This window comes from Bombina bombina, chromosome 10 (assembly GCF_027579735.1).
Source record: "Bombina bombina isolate aBomBom1 chromosome 10, aBomBom1.pri, whole genome shotgun sequence".
NCBI lineage: Eukaryota > Metazoa > Chordata > Amphibia > Anura > Bombinatoridae > Bombina > Bombina bombina.
Window position 1 is genome coordinate 164,082,382 of NC_069508.1, and position 28,000 is coordinate 164,110,381.

At 40.5% G+C, this 28,000-nt stretch overlaps 1 protein-coding gene across 1 annotated transcript in view; it reads left to right on the forward strand.

The window, feature by feature from the left end:
* The first annotated feature begins 10,327 nt into the window (after positions 1–10,327).
* NRDC (nardilysin convertase) overlaps positions 10,328–28,000 on the forward strand; it is a 60,369-nt gene continuing 42,696 nt past the window's right edge. The window contains 10 exon segments of the mRNA XM_053693483.1: positions 10,328–10,505; positions 14,075–14,285; positions 15,394–15,429; positions 15,432–15,477; positions 16,162–16,315; positions 18,685–18,761; positions 19,086–19,181; positions 19,936–20,058; positions 20,145–20,202; positions 20,425–20,498. Of these exon segments, the coding sequence (XP_053549458.1) occupies positions 10,375–10,505; positions 14,075–14,285; positions 15,394–15,429; positions 15,432–15,477; positions 16,162–16,315; positions 18,685–18,761; positions 19,086–19,181; positions 19,936–20,058; positions 20,145–20,202; positions 20,425–20,498 (1,006 nt within the window). The 5' untranslated portion in view covers positions 10,328–10,374.

A 28,000-nucleotide genomic window follows, 5' to 3' on the forward strand; every position in this document is an offset into this window, starting at 1 on the left:
TTTTTGTTGCATATCTGTAATAGGTTTGTTGGTTCTTTGATAATAGATTCTTGCTGCGTGCTTGCGTCCCTCTAGATCTGAGATACACTGCTCTGCTCATTGAGCCTTATGTGTAAATTGTTTAACTTTCAAATTGATAAGTTTAACGATATCTAATTTAATCTATTCAAAGTGTGGTAACATACGATCTGTAATTTGTTTTACTATATCATGGGGCTCTGCTGGAGATGTCCTCCTACTATGGCGACCTACAGGTAGAGAGTAGAAGTGGTTGTCAGTACTGTTTCTATTTTTCCTCGTCTCTAATTTTGGGTGGCGTGAATGGTGATTGAGCTTTTGAATTCGTGATAAACCTATCCATAGAGTGTATGTTCGTGAATAGTGTGTAAAAAGTGCAAAACAGAGAACAGAAAGACAGAGAAAAATAACAAATAAATTGAGCAGATTGTGAGTTTATATATATATATCTATATACATATACATAATCTATATAATAAATCAGTGATGAAATTAAATCTGTGGTGGGGACCCTTGCAGTCCCTTAGAGTCCTCCAAGAAAGGACAGGTACAAGTGGTTGAAAGAGTGAATTAATAACATGCCATACGACACCATCACTGCCTTTACTTATCACTTATAGAAAAGAATGAAGGTACCCTGACTCTGAAAAAAGCCAACAGGCTTCTAATATATGTACATAAATTCCTACACAATATACAAGTGAGTTCAGCACTGTACACTGCTTACCAACTTAATACCTTCTAAAAATGCATTTAGGGCCTTTAGCAACTTATGCAGTATTCAGCATTTGAACAGATAAACAAATTAACTTAAGCCAGTATTAATAACAAAAACATACGTTCTACTCACTCCTAATACTTAGTGTCAGGTTAGGAAAGTCCAGAAGAAGACCAAATGCTAGGGCGAACTTAAACAACACCCTTGCACTCTGAGTTTAATCCACGACAACCTCTAAAAAACAATGTACTCATGATATGGAGCAGGGTTAGCCTGAGTCCAAAGTAATTTCAAGATATCAGCCAAATAGACTTCTGAGATAAGGGAACTGGTTTCCGGAAAAGTCTCCACAGAATCAGGAGAGCAGGGATAGTCCACTTATACTCAGACAGCAGGAAGGGTAAACAAGAAACAGTTAATAATGCAGGAAGTAGGTAACTTTATCAGGCAGTTTGGACGGTTTAATACTGTGTAGTCAGTCCTTGAAGAGTTTTGGCAACAGGTTATCAGGCGGTTTGTAGGTTTATACTGATAGTCAGTACATGCAGAGTTAGATAACAGGATAACAGGTAGTTTGAGGGTTAATACAGATTAATCAGTAATTTGCAGGGATTGGCAACAGGTTGTCATGGCAGTTTGAGAGTTTCACAGAATAGACAGCCTTTGCAATGTTTGGCCACAGGATATCAAGCAGTTTGAAGGTTTGTATACTGAATTAACAGTATTTGCAGAGTTTTGGCAACAACGAAGTCCTCACAGGAGCCACAAAGAGTAACAAACAAACGGGCACTGAAGAAACAGGAAGCCCGGAATAAAAAGCCTGGTAGTGACATCATCAGGAAGGGGCGGCTCAGACTACCTGTCAATCAAGCACACAGAGAGGACAGCTGGAGCTTCCCAGCGGCCGGGCGTGACACTTAGCCAGCTCTATGTCCACTTACATGAGTTTAAAGAAAATAAAAGGACTACTAAAGGGCCTCGAATTTCCAAAAATATTGAACCTAAGAAAACCTGAATTCTCACATAAGCTATCTAAGATTTTATAGCCTGTGTTCTTCAAGTATTGCCAGCCAGCAAGTAGGTTAGACCAGTACCATCAAACCAATAAATTATATGGATCAGCTTTGAATATACAAACATTATATGAACCAGCCCTTTTATACTGGTCTTCTTAGCCGAGTCCCAGAGTTAATATAGTATTCCCAAGGTCCTAGTATTAGTCAGGTGGGCAGATAGCAGAGTCACAGCAGGGCATACAACATATTAACATGCATAAATCAGGGCTATCAGTCTCAAATGTTCACAGATGAAATACAGTCAGGTATGGCGGATATTCAGCCAGAGAGACACTGTCTCGTTAGTTTTCAAATATTTCTCTGTCTTATGTTCTATATAGGTGTTTAATAGCCTTTATATAGCTCAGACCGGAAAATTCTTACCAAGATGCCGGCTCGTATATCAGGAATGGCCCTCCTTCTCACCAGCACCTTTCAAGGCACAGGAGTCCGCTGGTATTCTAAGCTTGAAATGCACTGGCCTCTCCTTACAACCGAGCCAACAACAAGAGTAGATGCCCCAAAGGATGGCACTATTAGTCCCAACTAAGACTACTCCTGTGGGGCACCGAGTAGCAACACTACAAGGTGGTTCTCCCGCTGTGCTACGGTAGCAGGTACGGTTTTCTCCCGGGCTCCAGCCCGGTTGTTGATGGTTAGTACTGAAGTAGATGTAGCGCTTGAGCCCTTCTTCGCTTTTACCCTTCTTGGCTGCCTGTTGGTAGAAATGGCCAGATAGATCCGGGTAAAAAGGCCTCCAGTGTCATGTCTAAATCCATTCCACCTTACACAGCGTATCTAACCTGTCATACCACCTTTTATTTCAATTAAGCTGATCAGGTTTCCCTATTTAATCTCCTTGTAACCAAGATACATTGCTGGTTTATTGAAGTTTATTGCAAAAGTAAAGCAGCTCAAATCCTTACCTAGAGTACCAAAACAAGATTCTCCTGATCAGAGAAACCTTTTGCCGTTACAAGCAGCTTCTGCTTCAAGCTGCCACATCGCTGACGTCACCGCAGCGCCGAATCACGCTACCGCTCTGACCGCACTCTCCCTGTCTAAACAGACAGCCTACAGACTCCCAGCTACACAGAGCCATTACCACGCTGCACGCTCACTAATCCCTGCAAGGTATTCTACCTACCCGCATCTGGGATTCCTCTCACAGGCTCTGCTTCTGATTAAGGTTCTGTATATAGAGTGCTTAAGTCTCTGTTTACTCATTTGCAATTACTCTTTAAACCAGTGATTTTTAACCCTTTTTTTTTGCTGTGGCACACTTTTTTACATTAAAAAAAGTCCTGTGGCACCACCACCATCCCAAAATTTAAAAAAAAATCACACATTGTAGCCTAATACAGCATATATATATATACACATACATACAAAACACACACATACTGTATGTATTGTGCTTATTATGCCATGCCTCCTACAAACTACCCCTGCACTGGGAGTAAAAACAACGCAAGTTTAAAAATATGTCACACTGTTGTCATGTCTGCCGTGGCACACCTGAGGATCTTCACGGCACACTGGTTGAAAAACACTGCTTTAAACAACAGTTGATTTGAACGGTAACACCCCTGGTTGTATCTGTGCAGTCTGGGTTCCATATTTCACCTGTCTCCAGTGAATCTGACATTACAGACCTTATACTATTTAAGTTCAACCCTTATGCTTCCTACTTGCACCATATAAGACTCAAGATAAAGCTCATTAGTACTACTCATATTACTGGTCTTATCTCTGAGGCTAAATTAACACAAGTGATTAAGTTAGTGTTTTTCTTACTAGCAAGCCACACTTAGTAACTTGTAACACTCCACATTATTTATCTGCTTAGAGGTCTTAAATATTTACTTAAATACTTGCTGCATATCACAGAGCTTTACATATATCACAGATCGTTACATAATAAACCAGCCTTATTAAAAATGGAGCCTTCTGATGTGACCCCACAACTACACAGCCTTAACCAACGTTTAGATAATCTGACCCAGCTTTTAGAGAGCTACAAGTAGAGAACCAGAGCCTCAAAGCCTGTTTAAGGGAAGTTTTATCTAACAGAAATACCGGAAACGACCACCAGGCTGAACTCAGGTCTCATACCCAGAGAAGTTTTCTGGTGATCGCTCCACTTTCAGACAGTTAGAAATGGCCCTGTCTACTATTGTTTGACTTGCGTCCCAGGACCTATGATACTGACCGGAGCAAGGTGCTCACTATATTGTCCTACTTGAGGGGTGAACCCTAGGGCCTGGGCAGATTCATTTTATGAGAACCCAGGATCCTATCCTAAACTCTTTAGATGCATTCCTCAAAGCTTTGTCTACCCTTTATAATGACCCCTATCGGCAAGTTACTGCAGAAGGTAAACTAAGAAACCTCAGGCAGCTAAAAACACCGGTAGAGGAGTATATCACCCGCTTTAAGATCTGGGCCAGGGATTCCCTCTGGAATGAGGTCTCTTTAAAAAAACAGTATTGCCTAGGATTGGCGGAGGACATTAAGGACAGAACTAGCAGGGGGTAGGATACCAGACCGCCTTGAAGAGTTATACGCTCTTACTATCACTATAGACGTAGGCTTAGGGAGAGGAGACAAGAAAGAATCCTTCTACTACTCCTGTACGCAGGGTTATACCCACCTCCTACTTTCCAGTTCTTCATGCGGAAACTGCTATGGATATCAGTATCCTAGAGGACCTCTTTCCCCACAAGAGAAGGCTAGACGCCGTACACTCAATTCTGTATGTATTGTGGGGGACTGAACATACATGTTAAAGAATGTCCTTTACTCTCAAAGCAGAAGTTAGGTAAGGCACTCACAATTAAACATTGCTTACATACAAAAAACTTATCTACATCTTACTTTACCCTTACTTTGCAGTGGGATCGACACAGGATAAACTGTAACGCCATGATTGACACCGGAGCATGTGCAAACTTTATTGATTTAAGTTTAGTTGAAGTTAATAAAATACCTTTTTTGTTCAATAGCACACCTATGCCTCTTAAAGTCATTGATGGTACACACTAGCATCAGGTCCAGTCTCTCAACAACCATCCCTCTCCTTGTTACCTCTAATTTCTGGTCATTCTGAGACTATCTCTTTTGATATCATCTCTTCTCCAATATATCCTATCGTTCTGGGTATCTCTTGGCTCAAAAAACACCAACCTACGGTTCATTGGGATTCTCTCACCTTATCCTTCTCATCACCTTACTGTACTTCCACGTGTTTTCCCTAATTCCAACTTGCTTTCACAACTACTCCTACCATTCCTTCTCCATATCTTGACTTCTCTGAGGTTTTCAACAAAAGGAGGCTGAGACATTGCCTCCACATAGGCCTTACGATTGCCCATTGACCTTCTCCCTGGGGTAACCATACCCTATGGGCATATTTACCCCCTCTCAAGACCCGAATTAATCCATCTAAAGTCCTACATTGCTGAGAATTTAAAGAAGGGGTTTATCCGTCCATCCACTTCCGCTGCCTGAGCCAGCATATTTTTTGTTAAAAACAAGGATGGGTCCTTACATCCCATAATTGATTATCGGGAACTCAATAAGCGTACTGTAAAGAACCGATACCCACTACCTCTCATCCCAGAATTGATTGAGAGGTTAAGAGGCGCAACTATATTCACGAAACTGGATCTTAGGGGCGCATACAACCTTGTTAGAATAAGGGCCGGAGACGAGTGGCTCACGGCATTTAGGACCAGGTATGGTCTTTTCGAGTATACCGTTATGCCGTTCGGTCTCTGTAATGCTCCGGCAACATTTCAAAACTTCATTAATGACATCTTTAGGGATATCCTTGACACTTTTCTGGTGGTCTACCTTGACGACATCCTAATCTACTCTTCTTCCTACTCAGAACATATCAATCACGTCAGGCTTGTACTATCCAGACTACAGACACACAAATTGTATTTTAAGATGGAAAAATGCCTTTTCCATGTCAGTCAGGTTTCCTTCTTGGGCTACAATATTAGTAAAAGTAACATCATGATGGAGGACAGTAAAATCACAGCTATCACCCCTCCTGGCCAAGACCCTCCAATATTAAAGACGTCCAACGTTTTTTAGGCTTTGCAAATTTTTTACAGACGGTTCAATTAAAGATTTCGCAGCCATCACCAAACCCCTCACTAATCTAACCAAAACCACTTCTGCGCTTTCTATGGACTTCCCAGGCACAGAACGCCTTTGATCTCCTAAAATCGCGGTTTATCACATCCCCAGTTCTACAACTACCTAATAGCAAAGCTCAGTTTTACCTAGAGGAGGATGCGTCAGACTACGCTATCGGCTCCGTTCTCTCACAAACAAGCTTCTCCAAACGACTCACTCCATCCAGTATGTTACTTTTCCAGACTTCTGACACCAGCGGAGTTGAAACGATCCGGTTAGTGAAAAGGAGCTTTTGGCCATTAAGTCATTTTCGACCAGTGGAGACACTTATTGGAGGGCGCAGAACAACCCATAGTGAATTTACACAGATCATAAGAACTTGCAATACCTCCAGACCAACCGTCGCTCTCAGCCCGTCAGCTCCGCTGGAGTCTTTACTTTTCCCGATCTCCTGCACCATCACTTACCGTCCTGGAACAAAAAACGGGAAAGGCTGATGCCCTCTCTCGTAAGGATGCTAGACCTCCAGACAGCCCCCATCCTACTCAACTATTATCCCCAAGTCCCACATCATAGGTCTCCTCTCCAAGGATTTCGCTGAACTAAAAACCCAACAACAGCTGGATACAACAAAATCTTCTTACCCTCTCTTACCTGATGTTAACGGAGTTCTCTGCAACCACTCCAAATTTTATATACCTCCCTCGCTCCGCAACAAAGCCCTATCGCTCTCCCATGACTCTTCTTTAGCTGGTCATTTGGGTATACACAAGACCCTAGATCTACTTTGCAGATATTTCTGGTGGCCATCTATGAGACTGTCAGTTAACAACTATGTCAAGTCCTGTCCCACATGCCAGACTTGTAAACCCCTCACATCAATTACCTCTGGGGCTATTACAGAATTTACCTATTCCTGAACACCCTTGGGCTAGTGTGTCCATGGACTTCATAGTGGACCTTCCAAAATCCGAAGGCATGACTGTTATCTTTGTCGTTGTTGACTTTATTCTCACGAATGGCACATTTTATTCCAATAGAATCACTTACGACTGCTCAAAAACTGCAGAACTGTTCATCAAAGAGGTTGTTAGACTACATGGACTCCCAACATCCGTCCTCAGTGACAGAGGGTCACAATTCACCTCCAAGTTTTGGAAATATCTTTGCCAATCTCTTTCTATCCAACAACATCTTACCACCGCATACCATCCACAATCTAATGGGTTATGTGAGAGAACCAATCAGTGGTTGGAGCAATATTTGAGATGCTTTTGCTCCAACAAACAGGACTTTTGGCTATCTTTCCTACCACACGCTGAATTCGCCTTTAATAACACTACCAACACCTCACGGGGTATTCACCCTTTTATGCCAACAACGGACTCCACCCACGATTTCATCCGTTACCTCCAACTGACACTCCTTGTCCGCAGGTTAATGACCTGATCAATTCTATCAACAAACATTTACCGTAATCAAGGATAACATTCAGCAAGCTCAAGCCACCCAGAAACGCTCCTATGACCTCCGACATCGGGCTCCTCCCGTATACAAGGTTGGTGACCTGGTTTGGTTAGCCACAAAAAATCTCAGGATACCTACTCCTTGTAGGAATTCAACAACCTCTTCGTGGGGCCTTTTCCCATCATCTCCATCAGCAACCCTCTCATGGTCACTCTGCAGTTGCCCTCTTCCTACCGCATCCATCCGACGTTCCACATCTCCCTCATCAAGCCTTGTGACACCTCCCGATGTCTGCCTCTCCCTCCACCGTCTTCCCCGGCACCTGATCCTGAGTATGAAGTCCACTCTATCTTGGACTCTATGCGTTGCCATGGTCAACTTCAGTACCTAGTGCATTGGGCAGGATTCGATTCCTCCGAGGATTCTTGGGAGCCGGCCTCCAATCTCTCTGCACCCCGTCTGGTGTCCCTTTTCCATAGGCGCATCCAGAAAGACCCGCGCCTTGACACCCTTGGGGTTCCTTTGCAGGGGGGATATGTCATGTCTAATCCATTCCACCTTACACAGCGTATCTAACCTGTCATACCACCTTTTATTTCAATTAAGCTGATCAGGTTTCCCTATTTAATCTCCTTGTAACCAAGATGCATTGCTGGTTTCATTGAAGTTTATTGCCAAAAGTAAAGCAGCTCAACTCCTTACCTAGAGTACCAAAACAAGATCTTATCCTGATCAGAGAAACCTTTTGCCATTACAAGCAGCTTCTGCTTCAAGCTGCCACAGCCGCTGACGTCACCGCAGCGCCGATTCACGCTACCGCTCTGACACACCTCTCCTGTCTAAACAGACAGCATACAGACTCCCAGCTACACGGAGCCATTACCATGCTGCACGCTCACTAATCCCTGCAAGTATTCTACCTACCCGCATCTGGGATTCCTCTCACAGGCTCTGCTTCTGAATTAAGGTTCTGTATATAGAGTGCTTAAGTCTCTGTTTACTCATTTGACATTACTCTTTAAACAACAGTTGATTTGAAAGGTAACACCCCTGGTTGTATCTGTGCAGTCCTGGGTTCCATATTTCACATGTCTCCAGCTGTGAATCTGACATTACAAGGACTTATACTATTTAAGTTCAACCCTTAAGCTTCCTATTGCACAATATAAGACCTGCCTAAGATAAAGCTCATTAGTACTACTCATATTACTGGGTCTTATCTTCTGAGGCTAAATTAACACAAGTGATTAAGTTAGTGTCTTTTCTTACTAGCAAGCACACTTAGTAACTTGTAACACTCCACAATTATTTATCCTGCTTAGAGGTCTTAAATATTTACTTAAATACTTGCTGCATATCACAGAGCTTTACATATATGACAGATAGTTACATCAGACACAAAGTGTGGGCCGGAATTGAAGCTGTACCCTGTTGATGGATGGGGGTCTGTGCAAGCTGCACTGCCAGGTGCAAAAGATCCGGTGGCCGTTAAAGATCACACGGCCCCTAGGAAAATGCTTGCAGATAACAATGCTTGGGAGCTAAGCTCTTTCCCTTCTGAGCTACAGCACGGTGACTCCGTGACTCCTCCCCTTCCGGCGAACTGTAATTTACTGCTAAAGGAGTATACCATGTGAATGTACTTAAAAGTGGAAGAATAAGGGAGCTGTTTTATTATATCATTTGACTGAGTTGAACTTTATTATTATGTACTGCCAGTGTGATAGCAACTTTGGATGTATCATCAAAAATACTGAATTTACGAACTTAAAGGGACAGTTTACTCAAAAATGTTCTCCCCTTTAATTTGTTCCCAATGATCCACTTTACCTGCTGGAGTGTTTTAAACTGTTTACAAGTATTTCCATTACCCTTATAATGGCATTTGAAATAGATTATTTAGCCTATGTTATCCCCACCCATCATGAAAGTTTTTGGCCTCAAGGCCAAGCTGTGTTAACACAGCCAGTAGAAGAAATTACACTCCCAGTGGGTAATAGAAGAGATAAGGTAATACAATGTTCATTTTCCATTGTTCTCTCCAAGTATTGGTGATTGGTTTACGGACAAATATAAGATAAAGAAGCAGGTATATGTACACAATGTGATAAAGTAATGAGATCTGACTATATCTACAAGCTCAACCCATTTTATTAGATTGTGGCTTCAAAACACAAAATCAGCTAATTCATATACACAAATAAGCCTTAAATAAGGAAATCTACCTTTTTTTTTTTACTCTGTAGCTGGGAAAAAAAGTAATTGGAAACACATTAAGGGAAAAACAATTTTATAGTATACTGTCCCTTTAAGTTCTGGTTACAAAAAAACATGTAAACATGGAGGTTTAGGTAAAATAATGCTCCCAGTGGAGATCTGTGACAGAGAGGTTCTAAAATATTATTATGTTTTGTTTTCTCTAAGCATTGGCCTTAGAGTGAACAGTAATAAAGAAGATAGAGATTTTGAGTAAATGATTAGACAGATGATGTATTCTCTCCCTACAAAATCAGCCCATTGTATTAGGTTGTGGTCTCTATTAGCAGAAACAGTTATTTTATATATACAAAATATACCTAAACTCTGCAGCTGGTAAAACAAGTAATCAGGAACACAAGTTTACAGTACACTGTCCCTTTAAGTGATTATTACAACTTTGCATAATTTGTCCCAAATCACCCATATTGTTTTTACCATGCTCTATTGACTAGCTTTATCTACGCTCCCTAGTCAGCCTGTTTGCTCAGAGTATCTCATTCCCACGTGCTTTTATTTCCTGTTCTGAAGGCTGAGGTAAATTATAAAGTTGTCTCTGATAGGTTAGAGAGTGTTTTCCCCGCCCCCTTCTACAAACCGTTAGTTTTGATTCGTTCTGATTGACACGTGACCCGGCACCACTACCTGATTGGTTGTGGTGGGTTGTGCGGCCTACAGTACCGGTGATAGGGACACGCACACACGGGAAACATGCCGGCCCGGACCCCGCACGCCGCCTGTCCCACCTCCCGCACCGACACCGCTCCGGTTCGTGAGGAGACCGAGCTCGTCGCTGAGGATACGGACATCAGCAAGTCACCTAGTGATCCTAAAGCTTACCGGTATGAGTGTGTGATAGTGTTTTTGTGTGTCACTGTGTGTTATTGTGTCAGTCACTGTGTGTGTCATACTGTGCGTGGGCGATAGTGTTGTCCTTCTGTGTCAATGAGATATAGCTGGCTTGAATTCTTTGTCAACTTGTTGTGTACGTGAGGAGACCGAGCTCGTCGCTGAGGATACGGACATCAGGAAGTCACCTAGTGATCCTAAAGCTTACCGGTATGAGTGTGTGATAGTGTTAGTGTGTGTGTCACTGTGTGTTAGTGTGTGTGTCACTGTGTGCTAGTGTGTGTGTCAGTCACTGTGTGCTAGTGTGTGTGTCAGTCACTGTGTGCTAGTGTGTGTGTGTCACTGTGTGCTAGTGTGTGTGTCAGTCACTGTGTGCTAGTGTGTGTGTGTGTCACTGTGTGCGTGTGTGTGTCAGTCACTGTGTGCTAGTGTGTGTGTCAGTCACTGTGTGCTAGTGTGTGTGTCAGTCACTGTGTGCTAGTGTGTGTGTCAGTCACTGTGTGCTAGTGTGTGTCAGTCACTGTGTGCTAGTGTGTGTCAGTCACTGTGTGCTAGTGTGTGTGTCAGTCACTGTGTGCTAGTGTGTGTGTCAGTCACTGTGTGCTAGTGTGTGTGTCAGTCACTGTGTGCTAGTGTGTGTGTCAGTCACTGTGTGCTAGTGTGTGTGTCAGTCACTGTGTGCTAGTGTGTGTGTGTCAGTCACTGTGTGATATGTGTGTCAGTCACTGTGTGCTAGTTGTGTCAGTCACTGTGTGCTAGTGTGTCAGTCACTGTGTGCTAGTGTGTCAGTCACTGTGTGCTAGTGTGTCAGTCACTGTGTGCTAGTGTGTCAATCACTGTGTGCTAGTGTGTCAGGTCACTGTGTGCCTAGTGTGTCAGTCACTGTGTGCTAGTGTGTCAGTCACTGTGTGCGTGTGTGTCAGTCACTGTGTGCGTGTGTGTCAGTCACTGTGTGCGTGTGTGTCAGTCACTGTGTGCGTGTGTGTCAGTCACTGTGTGCGTGTGTGTCAGTCACTGTGTGCGTGTGTGTCAGTCACTGTGTGCGTGTGTGTCAGTCACTGTGGGTGTGTGTCAGACTGTGTGCGTGTGTGTCAGTCACTGTGTGCGTGTGTGTCAGTCACTGTGTGCGTGTGTGTGTCAGTCACTGTGTGCGTGTGTGTGTCAGTCACTGTGTGCGTGTGTGTGTCAGTCACTGTGTGCGTGTGTGTGTCAGTCACTGTGTGCGTGTGTGTGTCAGTCACTGTGTGCGTGTGTGTGTCAGTCTGTGCGTGTGTGTGTGTGTCAGACTGTGTGCGTGTGTGTGTCAGACTGTGTGCGTGTGTGTGTCAGTCTGTGCGTGTGTGTGTGTGTCAGACTGTGCGTGTGTGTGTGTCAGTCTGTGCGTGTGTGTGTCAGACTGTGTGCGTGTGTGTGTCAGACTGTGTGCGTGTGTGTGTCAGACTGTGTGCGTGTGTGTGTGTCAGTCACTGTGTGCTAGTGTGTGTGTGTCAGTCACTGTGTGCTAGGTGTGTGGTGTCAGTCACTGTGTGTGTCATACTGTGTGTTGGCGATAGTGTTGTCCTTCTGTGTCAATGAGATATAGCTGGCTTGAATCCTTTGTCAACTTGTTGTGTACGTGAGGATACGGACATCAGCAAGTCACCTAGTGATCCTTAAGCTTACCGGTATGAGTGTGTGATAGTGTTATTGTGTGTGTCACTGTGTGTGTGTCATACTGTGCGTGGGCGATAGTGTTGTCCTTCTGTGTCAATGAGATATAGCTGGCTTGAATCCTTTGTCAACTTGTTGTGTACCCAAATAGGGGGAGGGGGGGTTGAGTTTATTTAAAATTTCAATTTGGAGGAGGGGAAGTGGCAATCCCTTTTTGTGTCCAGAATAAAACTTTAATTTATAGTCTTAACTTTGTGTCTAATCATGACACGGTTTGTGTGACTGTGGGTCCCAGTAATCCTATAACTTAGCAGTTAGTATGTGTGCATGACACTGTTTCCAGCAAGCCTTACACCTTTGTGTGTGTGTGTCACAGTGTAATGGTGTATGAGTTTGTCAGTCTTTTTGCTTGTGTAATATGTGACAATGTTACTGAGATTTGCATAGAGTGTGACTAACAATGTGTGAAACAGTGTATGACTTTGTCATTGTGTGTGACATAGTATGTGACTGCCACTGTGTGATATAGTTTGTAATTCACTTTGCTGCATTGTGTGTGAAACAGTGTTATGCATTTTTAAAGTTTGTGTGCACTCCAGCACAATAGGTACGCACTGATAGAGATGCGGTTATTCCTCTGGGTGATCTCAAATTTTTATGTATGTGACTGACCTAGAGCTTGTGACAGGGAGACATGAAGTAAGTGTGTGTGTGAGACCTGGACATTAGCAATCTGGAGACTCCAAAATATACCAAGGTGTACCAGAGAGACTGTTTGTGGGGTATTGCTTGAATATGTGTGCAAAATAGCGTAAAAGGGATATGTAAACCCAAATGGTTTTTATTTTATGATTCAGATAGAGCATTCAATTTTAAGTTACTTTCTAATTTACTCCTGTGCTTCAATTTTCTTCGTTCTCTTGTATCTTTATTTGAAAAAAGCAGGAATGTAAGTTTGGAGCTGGCCCATTTTTGGTTAAACACCCTGGGTGGGTGCTTGCTGATTGGTTGCTACATTTAGCCACCAATCGGCAAGCGCTTTCCCAGGTTCTGAACCAATAATGGGTCGGCTTCTAAGATTACATGCCTGCTTTCTTAAATAAAGATACCAAGAGAACAAAGAAAAATTGTTAATAGGAGTAAAATAGAAAGTTGCTTAAAACTGCTGCCCTATCTGAATCAATGAAAGAAAAAATAAGGGTTTCATATCCCTTTTATATATCAACAAGTGAGTCTGTACGCCAGTAAGTTTTTAAAGGGACACTGTACCCAAATTTTTCCTTTTGTGATTAAGGATAGAGCGTGACAATTTAAGCAACTTTCTAATTTACTCCTATTATCAAATTTTCTTCATTCTCTTGGTATCTTTATTTCATTTGAAATGCAAGAAAGTAAGTTTAGATGCCGGCCAATTTTTGGTGATCAACCTGGGTTGTTCTTGCTGATTGGTGGATAAACTAATCCACCAATAAAAAAGTTGCTGGTCCAGAGTTCTGTAATAAAAAAAAGCTTAGATGTCTTCTTTTTAGAAATAAAGATAAGCAAGAGAACGAAGAAAAATTGATAATGGGAATAAATTAGAAAGTGGCATTAAAATTGCACGCCTCTATCTGAATCATGAAAGAAAAAAAATTGGGTTCAGTGGTCCCTTTTTAAGTAACCCAATACAAACCAGTGACACACCATAAGTGTGATCAGCTACAGGGAACAAAACCTGGCATGAATCCCCTTAGTGACAGCTGAAATGGTTCAGAGTAAGCGGCATTTCCAAAAGGCTTAAAGGGACTTAAAACACTTTGTAATTACAATACTTTTGTCTAGTGTTTCTGACTACATTAAAACTGTATTACTGTGATCAGCATATTCTGTGCTGTGTCTAATACTTTTCATGCACAATTTTATTCTCATCCAGGTTCATCCAGCTGGAGAATGGGCTGAGAGCTCTGCTGATCTCTGACCTGTCCTCTGCTTGCCAAGATCAGTCAGATTCTTCCGATGAAGATGCAGAATGGGAATCGGAAGATGAAAGTGATGATGAGGAAGAGGATGACGATGATGAAGTGGACGAAGAAGAGGAGGTTACTGATGATGCATATTCCAAGAAAGGCTGCACTGAGAAGCTGGTATGTGGCTCTGTATTGGTATCCTGTCCCCGAGAAAGTTACACTCCAGGACTAAGAAGTGCAATTAGACCCTGAGATCTCTTACTGTTACATTTCCAAGAAGCTGCACTTACCTGTCAATCATGTATATTTATTATAAAATGAGAGCCAAGTAGAAACTTACGTTGCTTATTAAAATAAAGAATAAAAAAGCCTTGTATTAAAGGGACAGTATACACCAATTTTATTTTAACTGCATGAAATAGACTCTACTATAAAGAATAATATGCACAGATACTCCTCTAAAAATCCAGTATAAAACCGTTTAAAAACTTACTCAGAAGCTCACAGTTTAACACTGTTAAAAGATTAGCTGGAACACCCACTGCAAGTTCTATAGCAAGAAAGCAGACCCCCCCCCCCTTCCTCTACATATGAAAAGACTCTTTACACAAACAGGAGCAAGCTGGAGTAGGTATACATCAGTATTCTATTAACATTTTGGGGCTTGGTTAGGAATCTGAAAATCAGCGCAATGTTATTTAAAAAAATAAGCAAAACTATACATTAAAAAAAACAACAACTATATAAATAGATAATCTACAACACATTTATGCAAAGAAAAATCTATATGTATAATGTCCCCTTTTAAGGCTGCTATCTTTCTAACAAATTTATTTAAGATGATCAAAAATAGACAGCGGCAACTAAACAAGGTATTAATGTTGCTTAAGATTGTTATTACAAAGTAGAAATATCACAAAACGTGTACAAAATCAAGTACGGATAAAAGTAGAGTCACAACAATTGATGTCTAAACGACAATAAAAAGCATTTAAGTGAAGAGACCGAATACTGCTTGTCTGGCCAGGGTCTTGTAATCCTCACTACCTGTTTCAAAAAGTCTCCTCCCCCTTCCTCAGGTGTAACCGGATTGCAGTGTCAAGGCGCAGGGAGGCAGAGGGCGCACCTACCTGTCAGGCGCAGGCAGTTGCCGTAAGGTTTTTGCAGGGTCATGTTTTTCATATGCACTCTGCACCATATGAATCACACAAGCACCTACACTTGCTGTGACCACAATGTCTCCTGCAGCAAAGCGCTTAGTTTAGCTTTTGTGTTCTCATTGCAGTCTGCAGCCGCCTTGTGTGTTGGGGGTCGGAAGTTTCAAGTGACCCAGAAGACCTACCCGGCTTAGCACACTTTTTGGAACACAGTAAGTATCTATAGAAGGGACAGTAAACACCTTCAGGTTTTTATATAAAATGTTTAGTTAAGCGCAATGAAACTACTTTTATAATGTATTTTCATTTATTATTCCCCCCTTAAATGTAATTTAGCTCTGAAAATTGAGCAATTTTTAAAAATTCTTAGAACTTGAAATGCACCTGCTTACTTATCAAGGCTAACTCTGATACATATCGGTCCCTAAGTGGATTTATCAGATAACTGCAAAACAATGTACTTTATACTAACTTTATGACAGCAGCTAGCTGTCTTGTTGTCTGTAAAATAAAGCTCAGATTGGCTTCTTAATATTAAAGTTTTTTTCTTTGTGTAATCCGAAGGAGCTTTAAAACAAATTTATTGAAGTTGCATTATTTATCAGGTTGCTGGCCGATGCTCTGTACCTATGATCTCTATATAATTTCTTGGCATTGATCATTTGAGTGTGTCATGCAGGGACAGTTTTCAGTTGTTCCTTCAAAATCCTAATTACAGTTTGTGTGGGAATCTCAGCAATGGTTATCTCTTGTCCTCTGAGACAAAACCTGAAGCCGCTTGTAAATAGCATTCCTTTCTCCGTTACTTGTAAGCAATCCTTGGGCAGACTAGAGACTGTATGTTGGGTCCCTGGTGTAGAATTAGATTTGCACTCAGTCCCAACCTCTCATTACAGTGGTGTTCATGGGCAGTGAGAAGTACCCAGACGAGAACGGGTTTGATGCATTCCTGAAGAAACACGGTGGAACTGACAATGCCTCGACAGACTGCGAACGCACCATATTCCAATTTGATGTTCAAAGGAAACATTTCAAAGAGGCCTTAGACAGGTAGGTGGGAAGAACTGATGCAGGTCATTTACTGTTTGTCATTTTAAGCCACATCTACCCGAGGACAGTTTATTTTATAAACAGAAACATTTGTCAAACATTTTAATCCAAAAGAATCTCGTGTTTGCTGTTATGGTTACAAAATCAGAAATGTTTGCCCCTTCACAGAAATGGGGCACATACTCATTTGCTTGAATACAAATGTTCTGTTGTGACAATCACTCTCTGTGTGCAGCTTACTTATTGCTGAGAAATCGGGGTGGAATTATAATTACTTTTGATGTGGACCTAAAACTAATGCAAAACATCTTAACCCGCAGGCTAATACAATCACATCTCCCCTGTAGGAATTGGTGATCTAGACCAGTCTGTGATCTCTTGTCCTTGGCTCTCAAAATCAGTCCTATTTCTTTACATCTTGCATAATTATAAACATACCTGTTCTGCACAATAACGTCCCTACTTGTGGTTTTTACCATCCTTTGGATGCTTGAGGCAGTACAGCCAATCACAAGTGTTGTCTGCTGCCAACAATTTTATTTGTTTTGTAAGGGCTAAGAAAATCTTTTGAGAACAAACGCTTTAAGTGGAGCTTAAAGGGATAGTCTAGTCAAAATTATACTTTCATGATTCAGAGAGCATGCAATTTTAAGCAACTTTCTAATTTGCTCTTATAAATTTTTCTTCGTTTTCTTGGTATATTTATTTGAATGTAAGCTTAGCAGCCGGTCCATTTTTGGTTCAGCACCCTGGATAGCGCTTGCTGATTGGTAGCTACATTTAGACACCAATCAGAAAGTGCTACCCAGGTGCTGAACCAAAAAATGGGCCGACTCCTATGCTTACATTCCTGCTTTTTCAATAAAGATACCAAGAGAACAAAGAAAATTTGATAATAGGAGTAAATTAGAAAGTTCCTTAAAATTGCTGCTCTATCTGAATCATGATTTTTTTTTTAATTTTGACTAGACTATCCCTTTTTAAGCAGTATATGTGAGAGTGCAGGATAGGCCAGGGATCAAGCACTGTCTGGAGATCATTGTAAATGAGTTTGGAGTAAGTGGATATGTGCTACTATTTTATATGTTTATGGTAGAGGTTGACAAATCTGTTTTACATTTAGGAGCCAGTAAGAACATTTTGCAGCCAGAACATATTTTTAGGAGCCAGACAGTGGTTATTTGTTTATAGATATATGTAGAATAACCCAAAAAGTTAGGAGCCAGTGGCTGCCTGGGGTTTGTCCAGCCCCCTGGTCTATGGTATCTCAGTTCATTGTATGCAACTTCTTAAACTGTAGGTTGTATTAGAATAATCAGTATATTGTGGAAAAAGAAGTACTTAGATGCTGAGAGTTAATATTTAGTAATTGCATAGTCCTACAAAGAGCAAGAGTATGGTGTTTAGCATTCAAACACGTGCTAACGATTAGGAAGCCACCCAGAGGCAGAACTTTTTCTCTTCACTTTCTGCAATGAGATTTTTTTTATATGAGAAAACATTTCGTCAGGTCATTTTTGAAATAAAAAGTAACATTTTAAATTAGGCAGTTGCACTAAAGCACCACTCAATTGCAAGTGTGATTAAACAGGAGAGTTAAAGCAGTTGAAATACAACAAAAAATCCGTTTTGAAAATGTCTAAAAAAAACAAATCTTTTCTCTTAGCCTAACATCACAAGGGAAGTAAATGTAGTTAGTGTACAAAAAAGGTGCATTGCTCAGAAGAACATCTTACCATACAGAAATCGCAGCTTTTGCAGACTGGGAAGAGGCTTGTAGCGAGGTTAAAAAAAAAAATCGCTGCGAGAGTCAGTCACTGCTGCTTTTATTTGACTGTTCTTTTTCAAATAGCACTTTGCTCTGGGATGCACGTGTTTAAGGAAAACTTGCACAATGCAGCCAGAGCGAAAAACTGTTTGAAATAAACAGTCTAATGTGATGCAAAGTGAAAGTGCTAACAGCTCCTACATGAGTCCCATTCTTTCTGCAGGACATGCTGCATTTTCTGCAATGACATCTCAGATCACAGCATGTTCTGCTTTGGGGGGGAAGCCAATGGGAACCGGTGACATTGAGATGTTAATACAAAGATGGAAAGAACCAGCCAAAATGCCATCTTTAACAATTTTTGAAGGAACCAGTGAAAGTGATTAGCTCTACCACAGTTACCATTTGGAGAATTAGACCAATTGTGTGACTGTGTAATTCTGTTTTGAAATCTGGCACAATCTCGCATTGTAGATACACATCCCTAGAGATCTCTCAGGGTAGATGGTGGTGTAGTAATAATCATAAGTTGGGGACTCTGTTAAAAAAAAAAAAAAAAAAAAAAGAGCTCTAGTAACCATGAATATTCTTTCTCTTGCAGGTGGGCCCAGTTCTTTATATCGCCTCTCATGGTCAGGGACACCATCAATAGAGAGAAGTGGAAGCTGTGTGATAGTGGTATGAGTATTAGTTAACCATTAGGGAAAATGTATCAAGCTGTGAGCCAGCAACTGCAAACTTAAGAAGTCAGTTCCTGCCACCCTTTATTGGGGTGATTGGCAGGCTTTACTCTCGCTCGATTTATCTGGCCAAGAGCAGAGGGGTGGGGAATCGCACAAGAGGGCTCTTGCACAATCTTAAATATTGCTGATAGATGCTTATTGTGGGTGGGGCAGGTTCTCTGCCTGAGAACTTATCCACCTGCAGCCTGATGCATTTTTCTTATTCGTGACAATTTGCTCAGTACTCTATGTCTGTACAATACATTTCCCTTTGTTACAGAATACCAGCTAGCCAAACCTTCTGACTCCAATCGCAAGGAAATGCTATTTGGTAGCCTGGCTAAGCCTGGTCACCCAATGAGCAAGTTTTTCTGGGGTGAGTATCCATAAAACTACACAGTGGTGCAAAAGTATGAGTGAGCAGTTGTTGGGTCTAAAGACACAATTTATCGTTATTTCACCACCATCATCAGTGGTTTCATTCTGGTTGCTGTGATTTCTGATGGTAACGCCAAAGCCAATATATATCGCTGGCTTTTCTGCTTATGATATCCTGACATTTAGCAAACACAAAATCTGCAACTACTGCTTGTGCTAACACTGTATTAATCAGCCCATTTTATCTGTATATAGAAGTGACATTATAGCAGTAAACTGTAAATGCACAGACTAAAGGCTGTGACACACTGCAAGCGATGCGGCGCGAGGTGAAGCAGCAGCTTTGCACCGCATCGCTTCTGAAGTTTAAATATTTCATCTCTGAGCGCTCAGCTACGTGACCTGACGCAGCAGAGTGCTCAGAGATGAAAAGGCAGGACACACTGAGCGCGCACATCCGCATCTACACGCTGCGCGCCGCCCCACTTGCAGTGTGTCACAGCCTTCATAATACATTCATGGTCATTCACAGGGCAGCTGTGCAATTACTTTTCACTATACGTGTATATATTTCACATACGCTTTGAGATCTAAATATACGTTAGATTTTTTTTTTTCCATTTGTAAGTTTACTGCCTAATAGAAACAATAAAGTTACTTGCGGTAGGATCCAGGCCTCATCTGTCTTATGCACAACTCTCCATGTAAGGTCCACATCACCCTCTGTATCTAATATGATTTGTCTTCAACAGGAAATGCTCAGACTTTGAAAAATGACCCCAAGGAGCAAGGGATTGATATTCACGCACGTCTGAAAGAATTCTACAGGACGTTCTACTCCGCGCACTACATGACTCTGGCTGTGCAGTCTAAAGGTGAACAGGAGGGAAAATTATTTTTGTTCTTAGAACTAGAAAATAGAGATATTTACTAAATCTTGTTTAATGTGTTTGTACTGCAGAAACGCTGGATGCCCTGGAAGAGTGGGTGAGGGAGATATTTGCAGAGGTCCCTAATAAGTAAGTGCCCCTTTTGTCAATGCTTTGTTTGTTAGTTTTGTCTTATAAATGTATTAGGAGCAACATAAGTAGCTGTTTATTCTCTGAGGATCAGTACTAACATTGCACAGAACAGCCTATCAGTTACAGATATCTGACATTTAGAAGTCTTGTTCTTGTGGTATATTTTATTCTCTTGCTGCCCTATACCCCTACCTATGTAGTTTTTTCTTTTTCTTGCAGTGGAGTAGAAAAACCAGACTTCAGTCACCTTAGCGAACCATTTGATACTCCTGAATTCCATGCACTGTACCGAGGTAGGTACACTACGTATTTGTTCTTGCTGGATACTGATCATGTATATGTGAGAGCTCACTGTCAGTTGTCTGAATTTGTACAAGAGCAGGGTGCGTGTGAGCTATTTTCTGTTTTTTGTTTGTTTGTTTTTTTGCTAATAGACACACAATTTTTTTGATCATGATTCAGACACTGCAGCTTTTTTTTTTTTGCATTTTACATCTTTTATAAAATGTACTTTGTCCTCTTGGTATCCTGTGTCACAAAACAGGTAGGTGGGCACATGAGAGGCAAGAATACTTTTAACAATATTATACATTTGCAAGAGCACAGTGTTTTACTGCCATGTAATGATCCAGACACATACAACCCTACCTACGTATACTCTACAACAATACCAAAAGAACAAGGCAAATTTTATAAAAAAAATTGGATTTATTTTTATAATTTGTAAGTTCTGTCTGAATCGCAAGAGAAAATTGTGAGGTTTTATGTATCTCAGTTGTGCCCATATTCTACGTTCGTAGCAAGGTTGATTAAATAGCTAACTGCTATCAAACAGTCGTTTATTTAAAACAAAACTACTGTTTGGGTATAATGCAGGTGAATTTACTGCCCTTTTAAGCGCTATTAATGAATGAGCACATAGTGAGCATTCGCTCTTGTGATCCTGTCTTGGCAGCTGGGTACACGGGGAACATGGCTCCTCTATAACAAGGATTTATTATTAATGACCATATATGACATCACATGCTGGGTGGTCTTGAGCATTTTTTATAAATAAGGGATAGAAATCTAAAACAGTTTCTTGCACACAGATTAAAAAAGGCTTAAAGGGACAAAAGACTTAAAACTGAAATGCACACGACTTCTTTTTTGCAATACGATTTTATTGCTTGTAATGAAAACTTTAACTTTTTTGTCAAGCAAGTTCTGTCATCGTCAACCTAATATAAACCAAAGCCAGCTCCCTGAGCAGTCACAGTGTTTAACAGAACATTATAAGCTTTTGCTGATATAGTGGTATCTTACTAGATAAGTATTTGCTGATACACGTGTAATGCAAAAATTCTGTTATATAAAACTGAAATGCCTCTCCCTATAACCGTACAAACATAAATTACATTGTACTGTAATTTCCCTATCTTGTCTCTGTACAAAGAGTTTGTCCCTTTTCTAAAGGAAGTTAAACAGAATCACATAGACTCTTCTCCTTTCTATCACATATTTTATGTGAACAGGATGATTACCATTGCCATAAAAATTTCTATATATGTTCAGGCCCACCCAGGAATAAATCTAATTTATTTCATGTAATTGGCAAGAGTCCATGAGTTAGTGACGTATGGGATATACAATCCTACCAGGAGGGGTAAAGTTTCCCAAACCTCAAAATGCCTATAAATACACCCCTCACCACACCCACAATTCAGTTTTACAAACTTTGCCTCCTATGGAGGTGGTGAAGTAAGTTTGTGCTTAATTTTCTTCTGTGATATGCGCTTCTCGGCATTTTGAAGCCCGATTCCTCTGAGTACAGTGAATGTCAGAGGGACGAAAAGGGAGTATCACCTATTGAATTCTATGGTTTTCCTTGCAGGAAATCTTTTTATAGGTTCTCTTTTATCGGTCGTAGAGATTCATCTCCTACCTGCCTTTTCAGTTCGACGATATACTCTCATATTCCATTACCTCTACTGATAGCCAAACCAGTACTGAAACAGTTATCTCCTATATGTGGATGGGTGTCTTTCGGTAAGTATGTTTTTATTTCTTAAAGACACTCTCAGCTATGGTTTGGCACTTTTATGTATTAATGTAACATTCTAAATATATGTATTGTACTTGTATTTGCCATGAGTCAGGTTTATGTATATTTCCTTTTGCAGACTATCAGTTTTAAAATTGGGAAAAACATATTTAGGGAGTTATTTTTTTTACCTGGGGTATAGTCTTTTCTTCAAAATTGACTGTTTTCCTTAATTTTCCTGGGCAAAATTCAGGCTTGCGAGGCCGCAAAATGCTGATATTTATTGCGTCATTCTTGGCGCAAGTTTTTTTTTTTTTTTTTTTTTGCAGCAAAGGTACGTTCAGTGACGCAAATTCATAATTTCCGGCGTCTTACTTGACGCCAGGTTTCTTTGCACAAGGTTGCGTCATTTCCAGATGTTAGCGCCAAAAGTTTTTCGTTGTGCGTCATACTTGGCGCCAAATTAATTTTATTATTTAAACCCCACTTCCTATTTGCCTTTTGCCTTTTTCTATGAGGCGGAGTCAGTGGATGCATTAGCAGTTCCTTGGTTTTACCAACCTGCTTATATCTTTACGCCTCTAGTTCTTCTTCCAAAAGTGATCTCCAAGATCATCATGGAACATTTGTTTGTGTTTCTGGTAGCACCAGCATGGCCTCACAGGTTCTGGTATGCGGACCTTGTCCGGATGTCCAGTTGTCAACCATGGCCACTTCCTTTAAGACCAGATCTTCTGTCTCAAGGACCGTTTTTCCATCAGGATCTCAAATCATTAAATTTGAAGGTATGGAAATAGAACGCTTAGTCATAGAGGTTTCTCTGACTCTGTGATTGATACTATGTTACAGGCTCATAAATCTGTTTCTAGGAAGATTTATTATCGAGTTTGGAAGACTTATATTTCATGGTGTTCTTCTCATAAATTCTTCTGGCATTCTTTTAGAATTCCTAGAACTTTAAAGTTTCTTCAGGATGGTTTGGATAAAGGTTTGTCTGCAAGTTCCTTTAAGGGACAAATCTCTGCTCCTTTCTGTATTATTTCACAGAAAGAGTAGTAAACTTCCTGATATTCACTGTTTTGTTCAGACTTTGGTCCGTATCAAGCCTGTCATTAAATAAATCTCTCCTCCTTGCAATCTTAATTTGGTCCTGAGAGCTTTACAGGGTCCTCCTTTTGAGCCTATGCATTCTTTGGATATTATACTTCTTTCTTGGAAAGGGTTGTTCCTTTTGGCTATCTCTTCTGCTAGAAGAGTTTCTGAATTATCTGCTCTTGTGAGTCACCTTTCCTGATTTTTCATCAAGATAATGTAGTTTTGCGGACTTCATTTAAATTTTTACCTAAAGTTGTGAATTCTAACAACATTAATAGGGAAATTGTTGTCCCCTCTTTGTGTCCTAATCTTAAGAATTCTTTGGAGAGATCTTTACATTCTCTTGTTGTAAGAGCTTTTAAATATGTTGAAGCTACTAAAGACTTCAGGAAGACTTCTAGTCTATTTGTTGTCTTTTCTGGTTCTAGTAAAGGTCAGAAAGCTTCTGCCATTTCCTTGGCATCTTGGTTAAAGGTTTTGATTCATAAGGCTTATGTGGAGTCGGGTCAGGCCCCGCCTCAGAGAATCACAGCTCATTCTACTAGATCAGTCTCCACTTCGTGGGCTTTTAAAAATGAAACTTCAGTTGATCAGATTTGCAAAGCAGCGACTTGGTCTTCTTTGCATACGTTTACTAAATTCTATCGTTTTGATGTATTTGCCTCTTCGGAAGCAGTTTTTGGTAGAAAAGTTCTTCAGGCAGCTGTTTCAGTTTGATTCCTCTGCTTATGTTTTAAGCTTTTTTTTCTTTTCAATTATAAGAAACTTTATTCTTTTGGTTGTGGATTTAATTTTTCAGCGGAAAATGGCTGTTTTTATTTTATCCCTCCCTCTCTAGTGACTCTTATGTGGAGTTCCACATCTTGGGTATTTCTATCCCATACGTCATTAGCTCATGGACTCTTGCCAATTACATGAAGGAAAACCTAATTTATGTAAGAACTTACCTGATAAATTAATTTCTTTCATATTGGCAAGAGTCCATGAGACCCACCCTTTTTTATGGTGGTGTTTTTTTTGTATAAAGCTTAATTATATTTCCAGTTCATTTTTTTTGATGCTTTTTACTCCTTTTTCTATCACCTCACTACTTGGCTATTCATTAAACTGAATTGTGGGTGTGATGAGGAGTGTATTTATAGGCATTTTGAGGTTTGGTAAACTTTGCCCCTCCTGGTAGGATTGTATATCCAATACGTCACTAGCTCATGGACTCTTGCGAATATGAAATAAATGAATTTATCAGGTAAGTTCTTGCATAAATTATGGTTTTTCACGGCTTTTGGACATCCTTCCTCCATGCCTCCAAACACCATTTGTATTAGCAAACTGATTGTTTCAGTGATTAACACTTGCCGTGCATGGAGCATATGCACATATGCCCTGTGCACCCTCATTCAAACTCTTGGTTAGAGAAGCATATATTTTTATCATTGCTCATGAATACACTGCTGGCTTTTTGAGCAGGTTAGCTGTTTGTATGAGGGTATAGTTGTGCGCTTTGTGCGCCATAAAAACATTCACTGAAACAGAACTTTTACTAGTTGTTTTTTTGTTTTGTTAATTCACGTGTACTACAGTAATGCCTCTGTTTTAAATTTAAAAGTGTGATTCAGTTATGAGTAAAATATACAGATGAGTAAGGTTAAAACCAGATTATCTTTCACTCTCTTCTGTCCCAAAATGCCAAGGGTCTCAATTCCCCGTGTAAACGATCAAAAGCCCTCTGATATTTCAAAGAAACAGGTTGACCTACTTTATCTCCAGGAAACCCATTTCAAAAAGGGAAGCACACCGAAATACTTAGGACAAACATATACACAGCATTTTCATAGTACAGGCCCCTCTAAAAAATGCGGTGTTAGTATTTTATTGAAACGAAATATACCTTTCACACTACTTAAAAAGGAAACGGATAACGAAGGCTGTTTTCTGGGACTAGTAGGACTCTTGTATGGAAGGCCGGTTACATTTATTAATATATACGCCCCTAACGGCAATCCAAAACCCTTTTTTGCAAAACTATTCAACCCTATACTAGACATTTCAACTGGCCCAATATATATAGGTGGGGACTTCAATCTACACTTTCGACCACATTTAGACAACAATAACCCCCGCTTTACACATCACACGACATTCCATACATAATTCTGGAAACAACTTAAACTTCATAAGCTATATGACATCTGGAGATTTCAACACCCCAACACCAGGGACTATACGTTCTATTCCCATCCCAACAAGTCATATAGTAGGATTGATTACTTTCTCACTAACCAAAAATGCTTTGCCCAGGTAAAAAAATGCCTAATATCCCCTACAGCCTGGTCGGATTACTCAGCAGTTTCGCTACATGTCACCTGGCAGAGCACTCAAACATACCATTCCTATGGAAATTAGACGATGCATTGCTCAACAAAGTAGAGCTAATTGATAAATTAAATACAGTTATGCAGGAGTACTTTCAAATATCAGTTTGCGGTTTGGGAGGCACACAAATGCTTGCTCAGAGGAGAACTTATAAAACTCAGAGCCCAAACAAGGCGCACTCAAAGAGCAGCGTATGACGATCTTACCACTAAATCTCCCACTAGATGAGAGCATTCTGCTCGAAATAAAGAAAATCAGACAAGCTTTAGATGACTTCTTACAAATGGTATACCATAACCTCTCACATGAAACAAATAGCTTTTTTCACTATGAGAATAACAGAGCTGGTAAATACCTAGCAAGAGCTCTAAAAAAAGAAGAAACTTATATCACACATTTACGAATTGAAACCCCCTAACAAACCACCACTAAACACTACCCCCAAAATCCTTCAGGCATTCCACTCCTATTATTCGGACCTATACAATCTATCCTCTACTACGGATTCCTCTCATTCTCACAGTAAACTAGACGAATATATCAGAAATTGCCCCCTACCCACGCTGACAGATGCCCAATTAGAACAACTTAATTCTCCTTTCTCAGAAATTAAGAGGGCCATACAAACACTGAAAAATGTGAAAAGCCCGGGCCCAGACGGGTTCTCTACGAAATATTATAACGTTTTTCAAGACAGTTTAACTCCACATCTGGCCACAATTTTTAATGAGAAGTCAAGGGTCCAAATTCCCACCCTCGATGTTAGAAGCACACGTTGTGGTTCTGCCGAAACCCGGCAGACCAGCTACAATCCCTTCAAATTTCCGTCCCATTTCACTATTGAATGTAGATGTTAAGCTATATGCCAAAATCCTTGCCACCCGTTTAAATAGAGTGCTCCCAGATCTAATCCATCTTAATCAAGTAGGATTCACCCCAAACAGAGAGGCCAGGGACAACACCACTAAAATAATCAACTTTATAGAATTTGCAAGCACCCATCACATCCCTTCAGTAGTCCTTTTTATGGACGCTGAAAAAGCATTCGACCGACTGAACTGGTCCTTCCTTAAACATACTTTACTAAGATTTGGCTTCAATACTGAGTTCCTTGATAAAATTTTTGCTTTATATATTGACCCCACGGCCAAAATTAAGTTAAATGACTCCTTACCTGAACCATTCAAAATTACTAATGGAACCCAGCAGGGCTGCCCCTTGTCCCCTACCTTATTTATCTTAGCAATAGACGTCCTGGTCACATACTTTAGACACAACCCAGAAATTGGAGGTATAGTTGTAGATCAAACAGAATACAAAACCTTTTTATACGCGAATGATGTCATCTTAACCTTAACAAATTTAGAAGTTTCAGTCCCCGCACTTATGTCAACGTTACATGAATTTGGAGAGATGTAATTTTTTTGTATTAATTACTCAAAATCGGAATTTATCAATATAGGAACACCGCAACACGAACTACACCCCCTCATAACGCATCAATTCAAACAACAATCAGTAGCACTCAAGTATTTGGGTGTTTATATAGCCCCCTGTCTGCATAAAATAATTCCTTTAAATTTCGAACCTCTTAAAACACATATCTACCCTGGCCTCCTGGAAACACAAACCCTTATCCTGGCTAGGGAGGATTAATTCTATAAAAATGATTGTCCTTCCAAAAATACTATCTTCTTCAAACAATCCCTGTCTCCATCCCTGACAAGACAATATATCAGCTACAAAAACTCCTTTATATGGAGCCATTAAAAGACCAAGAATTGCCACCCAGACCTTATACCGTAATAAGTTACATGGCAGAATAGGAGCACCAAATCTGTGGAGGTATCCAATTGGGGGGGCCAATGCTGGTCGCTAATCAATCAAGGCCATGCTAATTCTACCCAACCCAATGGCCCCCTTACAGTTCAAGAAACATTTAATATATGGCATAAAATTTTACGGTCACATAAATCAATCTCTTCTCTACAATCTCCTTTGACCCCACTATCTCAGGACATTAAATCCCTTATCCAATTCCACACGCATGCCCTGTACACACTAACAATACATCAAACTATGCCCTAGTATAGAGTCTTACAGAATGGTAAACTTAAAACCAAACGAGATCTTAGATATCCTAAACCTCGACCACAACAACTGGCTAACATACCACCAAATATCACATGGTCACCAGAAACACCCAAATAGAATTAATATCTCTAGATCTGACACCTTTCAAATCCATGTGTTATGCACCACTGCCCCATAACTGCACTTTATCTATATCTTACAAACTACTAC